Raw genomic sequence first — 4,942 nt, 5'->3', positions numbered from 1 at the left:
AACCCCCCATTTGTTTCCACTGCTCAAATGCCCTTGTTTTTTCCTTTCAAATAATGCACAATACCATTTGAGTCACTGTCATATTCATTTGCCACATCTTGTTGCTGGGCTGTTATGCGGGATTCATATTATGTTCAGAAACCAAGGCTTGGGGGTTGATCAACTGGGTCTTTTCGGTTCAGATTCTGGTGGGTTTTTTTTTTACCAGGATTTTGAAACCCCATTTGGGAGATTGAAGAATCAGTGTATTGCAATGAACCCTGATGAATAATTGACGGTCTGTCCTCAAAAATTTATGTTGTAGAAGCTTAGGATGCTATATAATTTGGATATTCTTTTTGGTACAAAGGTAGGGAGGCGCCACATAAAGGGTTAGCTGTTTGCTATAACCATGAATAAAAGCCTGTTGAAAGTGGGTTTTATCTTGTCTCCAGTGTAATCATTAGGAGCTTTTTCAAACTAATGGATTCACCAGGGTTTTTCATTCTGAAGCCAGCAATGGGCTGTATACAACAGAGTAGTCATTCCTATAACCATAAATATTAAATACAACCCTAAGGAAGGTGGACTTCATTTCATTTCATCTCATCTCCAGTAGGATCCTTAGGAACTTCATCAAACTAGTGGGTAAACTTTAGCAAACTTGCATACCATGCCTGCTGTTGGATCCTTAAATGATGATCACCAGTAGGGAACAAATTATTGAATAAGCGGCTAATGTTGGAAAACCACATAATTTAAGTACTGTCTTTGCTGTGTTCGGATTTGGCTCTGCTAATGGGCCGTAACCGACCTATCATCAAATAACATGTTGTTGTAAAACCTGTTTTTTCCACTTATGATTCGACTGAAAGAAGTTCAAGTTTCCATTCAAAATGATTGTTCGTCGCATAGGTCATAATAGTTGTATTGCTTTATAAATATTTTCTTTATAAAGCATTTTATGCATAAAACAATTTAGCCCCAAAAATGATGTTCAGACGGTTAACTTGGTTTCATCTTCTTTCATGAGATCTTCCTTGAAATAATTCACCTGCCTTCTTCACAGAAATGGAGTTGACACTGAGGAGGAGATATATCGTGTGACATACTATGGCAAGGGAAGAATGCCGGTAAGACTATTAAGCTTCTACTTGGCCGACGATCGTATGGCTTATGGATTTCTGCAGGGCTTTGGTGAGAACTGCACACCGAGGGGCCAATGCACATTTGGGGCTCGTTTACAGGAAGAAGAAATTAAGCTTTTAGCTGAATTCGTAAAGGGAAATAGAAAAATATTAAAATAATTTTATAAAATAAATTAAAGAGGTGGAACAAAAGTGACATAGGGAGAGTATATCTAATAAATAGCGGAGAAAAAAAGAAAAAAATTGTATAAATTAAAGTCAAAAAATGAGAAGTATAAGGCCTATAGTTTATATCATATGGTCTGCATATTATATTTATATATATAATGTCTATACCATGTAGTGTTATACCATAAAATTAGAAAAAAAAAAAAAAAGGAAGGACATGGATATAAAATCTCCCAAATGAAGATGCACGCATATATGTATGTGATATAACATCATGAAAATAAGGAGTACTATATATAAATATGTAATCCCTCGGTATTGCTTCCTTCCATGTCTCCTCCTCTCTTCAACCCTAATCATTCTGCAGAAGATCAAAAGAAAACCAAAGAAATTACTGAAAAAAATAATATTATGTAAATTATTATCACAATGCTAGCTAGACCTCTCTTAAACCCTAATCATCACTCTTCAAAGATGACGAACTGAGGAAAATACTGAAACTTTTTTCTATGGATGACATGATATGATTCTGCAATGACCATGAGTTGGCTAAGAAAAATGAAGTGAAAAAATGTTCCTTGGATTATTATATATGGTGAGGATGATTGAACTTACTGTAGGAGTAGTGCCTATGGAGCCAAATCCAGGGTACTGGAGGGTGAGGTCCTGGAGGTTGGGATGGGTTGGCTGGAGGCGGTAGGGGTAGAAATGAGGGGGGAGGGTGGCCAACTGAAGGACACTGTTGGGTTGTTCTTCTCCACTGAATGGGAACTGCTCCATCACCTGCTGCTCCTCCACTGGCTTCAACTCAATTCCCAGCTGCTGCTGTTGCTCCATTGCTACTACTTGCTGCTTTTCCTGGATCTAACAATTCATTTTCCACCCATTCATACACAACATAATATGAGTTAACTTGAGTTAAAGCTATTACTAATGAGCCCTTTCCCCCCCTAGGAAAATTGCAATTGAATTCCATTAATTTAATTTCACTCACCCAATGGCATATCTGCTCGTTTTCATCTTCCAACATTTTTGCCTAAATTCAAACATCACCCAAGAAATGGTTTAATTTCAATGGTGAGTGAGCCATGTGATGATGATGGTAATTGTGTGCATGGTGTGAAATGGAGTACAAATGGTTAGGGTTAGGGTTTTACCTTCCTCTGAAGATTGTCTATCTGCTGTTGGAGGAGCTGGTACTGCATGCATGTATTCCCAAGGCTTAAATATTGTTAACTAAATGTATCATCTTCGATTTTTTTTTCAGGATTTGAAATATTTTCATATTCAATGAAGAAGTTGTTGAATCTCAAAGTTATCAACATGGATTAAAACCATTAATTGGTAAGGTTAATTATGAATGAATATGTCTGAAAAATGAGATAGATGAAACTAATTAGTAATACCTTTCGGGCTCGAACCTTCTTAATTGAGTGTTCAAGCTGTTGTTCAAGTTCCTCCAAGTCCTTGAATTGTATAGAGCTCAAGTCATCGCCGGTGTAGCGTTGTAGACTCAGTTGAAGATTGTGCGTCTCATTCCTCATCCTTGTTATCTCATTGTGCAATTGTTCCTACAATTTTTCAATGAGTAGACACAAAAATTAGTCTCACAATTTAAGAACTTGTACTAATCAGCCATAGTTGGACTAATTTTGCAGAAGATGAGACGATGGGTCCTACTCGGTTATCCTGCTTGGAAATATGAGTTCCAGTGACTCTTTGGTACCTTCTTATGATTTGTTCCATGCTGCAACAATTCAAGGAAAAAACAAACTATGTGATCAGTCCAATCAAGCGAGTACTTACCGATGAACATGAAATTAAAAGAAGATCATCATGCTATTGTGTTTCTAAAAATGCCATGATATAGACATTAGTTGAGCCCCTAACATTTTTTTTTCCCTTGGAAAATGATGAGTATTTTGAATTGCTTCTCCTAATTCACATACAATGTTGAGTTTACTTGAAAGTTCCTCGGTGAATCCATTTATTTAATATCGTAATATTGGAATGAGATGTCACAAATTATAATGAATTGATTCATCTTTTTATATGCCTTTGTCACATGTAATTTTTTGTGAAATACACGAGAGAATCTTGATGAAATCTTAGTGAAAAAATTTCTGAACATAAATATGAGGTTTTCATGAAGATTATGCTAAAATCATCACCTTAATTATCATTCTAGATTACAAATTAAAAATGAGTAGAAGTAAATATGTTGCATCACAGCTTTCTATATATACTGATCAAAACTAAGAAACAATCATCACAAAACTGGCCATGGCTGCGTGGTACGGAAACCCTAGCTAGTTTGTCAGAATCATGGAAGAGCTGCAAGCACTCAAGTAGGTCAAAAAAATGAAATTCTAATGGGGTTAATGGAATAATAAAGCTTCGGTTTAATACTCAGTGAGCAGTTGGGAGCCATTAATGAAAGAAACCCAAGGCATCAGTCACAGCAGATGAAATCAAGAACATGAAGATCGAGCCCTACCAATTGAAAACCTTCATCAATTCTATAAACCCCAGTCATGACCAAGAAAAAATGAAGCCATTGACAATTAAAGAGAAAAAAGGACAATTAATAAGCATGAAAGTTGAAAGAGAGAAATGAGTAGCTGCACCTTGAAGGGAGGCTGCAGTATTCGGACAACTTGCCGGTGCTTGAGAAGATGATGAGCCCAATCTGGGCATCACAAAGCACAGAAAGTTCATGAGCCTTCTTGAACAGCCCTCCTCGGCGCTTTGAGAAGGTGACTTGCCTATTGGTGTTGTTCTCAATCCTCCTGATCGCGATCTTTCCACGTCCCATTTATCCAACAGTCTGGTGTTGTCCCTCTTCTTCTTAGGGAAAGACGTAAAAAAGATGGATATATATTATGCCCTTTTCCTTGCTTGGATTTCCTGGCTTGTGTCAAGAAAGAAAAACCAACAATTAGTTCTAAAAACTACCAGAAGGTATAAACATAGAGCTTATAATTTTTAGCAAAAAGAAGGAAAAATGTTTAGTAAGGAAGTGGTAAGAGTACTCTTAATTATCAGAAATGAAATCTATATAATGGACAAGTAGAAAGCAAGAACTGTCATCAGAAGTGGAAACTCTAGCCTTGAAGTCTGATCCAAAGCATTACTTCTTGGCATTCATTTTTGTATAGTTTGTGAAATGATAGTGGGGTGGAGGAGACGAGGTGTGCATTGTATATGTAGGGCTAAAGGTTTGAGAATGAAGGAATTTATGGGTTGAGTTTAGACTTTGTTTACCTGTTCTTTTCTTCTATCTTCCTCGTAGGGTTGGGAAGTTTGGGCAATCAGAGCGTCTTGCATGAGCTGATCTCCTCCATATATGCAGATCACCTTACTTCTGGAAATGGCCCAATTTTTTCAACAAAATTACTAAAACCCCCATCTAGAGTTGTTTGCGTGTTCACACATCCTTTTCTGAATAAAAAAATTATTGAACATTATCTTAGTCAAAGAAGTATCGTCTGTCTGTGATTGCGTTATTACCACGTACAAGATGAGATCATCCTTGATAGCTGGTCCCCAAATGGTGTCATAATCTGTAATTACCAGGGACGAGTGGTCCTTTCTTTAAGTAGACAGAGGGACCATGAACAAAAGGTTGCTGTGACAGTTAACTGCCC

At 37.0% G+C, this 4,942-nt stretch overlaps 1 protein-coding gene across 3 annotated transcripts; it reads right to left on the bottom strand.

Annotated features, from left to right (window-relative positions):
* Positions 1-1,517: 1,517 nt before the first annotated feature.
* On the bottom strand, positions 1,518-4,617 carry LOC117924235 (MADS-box protein FBP24-like). Of its 3 annotated transcripts, none has more exons than XM_034842839.1 (8): positions 4,560-4,617; positions 3,923-4,206; positions 2,976-3,042; positions 2,702-2,866; positions 2,453-2,494; positions 2,290-2,331; positions 1,911-2,159; positions 1,518-1,656 (listed from the first exon to the last, which is right to left on the bottom strand). In XM_034842839.1, the coding sequence occupies exons 2-8, from the start codon at positions 4,108-4,110 to the stop codon at positions 1,648-1,650; spliced, it is 762 nt and encodes a 253-aa protein (XP_034698730.1). In that variant the 5' UTR covers positions 4,111-4,206; positions 4,560-4,617; the 3' UTR covers positions 1,518-1,647. The 3 variants fall into 3 exon arrangements, with proteins under 3 accessions (XP_034698730.1, XP_034698724.1, XP_034698718.1); XM_034842833.1 differs by lacking the exon at positions 4,560-4,617 and adding an exon at positions 4,328-4,403 and having other exon boundaries at positions 3,923-4,202; XM_034842827.1 differs by lacking the exon at positions 4,560-4,617 and adding an exon at positions 4,328-4,400.
* Between the last annotated feature and the right edge of the window lie 325 nt (positions 4,618-4,942).

Source organism: Vitis riparia, chromosome 1 (genome assembly GCF_004353265.1).
Source record: "Vitis riparia cultivar Riparia Gloire de Montpellier isolate 1030 chromosome 1, EGFV_Vit.rip_1.0, whole genome shotgun sequence".
Taxonomy (NCBI): Eukaryota; Viridiplantae; Streptophyta; class Magnoliopsida; order Vitales; family Vitaceae; genus Vitis; species Vitis riparia.
Note: the sequence above shows the minus strand (reverse complement) of the source record. Positions and strands in the feature narration are given on the sequence as shown.

What these genes read in the sequence shown, in the direction of transcription:
- LOC117924235 (XM_034842839.1), bottom strand. Translation starts at nt 4,110, where the DNA reads ATGGGACGTGGAAAGATCGCGATCAGGAGGATTGAGAACAACACCAAT. An exon ending in TACTGCAGCCTCCCTTCAAG is followed by an intron (nt 3,043 to 3,922) that starts GTGCAGCTACTC and finishes GAATTGTTGCAG; the next exon opens with CATGGAACAAATCATAAGAA. An exon ending in TAGACAATCTTCAGAGGAAG is followed by an intron (nt 2,332 to 2,452) that starts GTAAAACCCTAA and finishes GTTTGAATTTAG; the next exon opens with GCAAAAATGTTGGAAGATGA.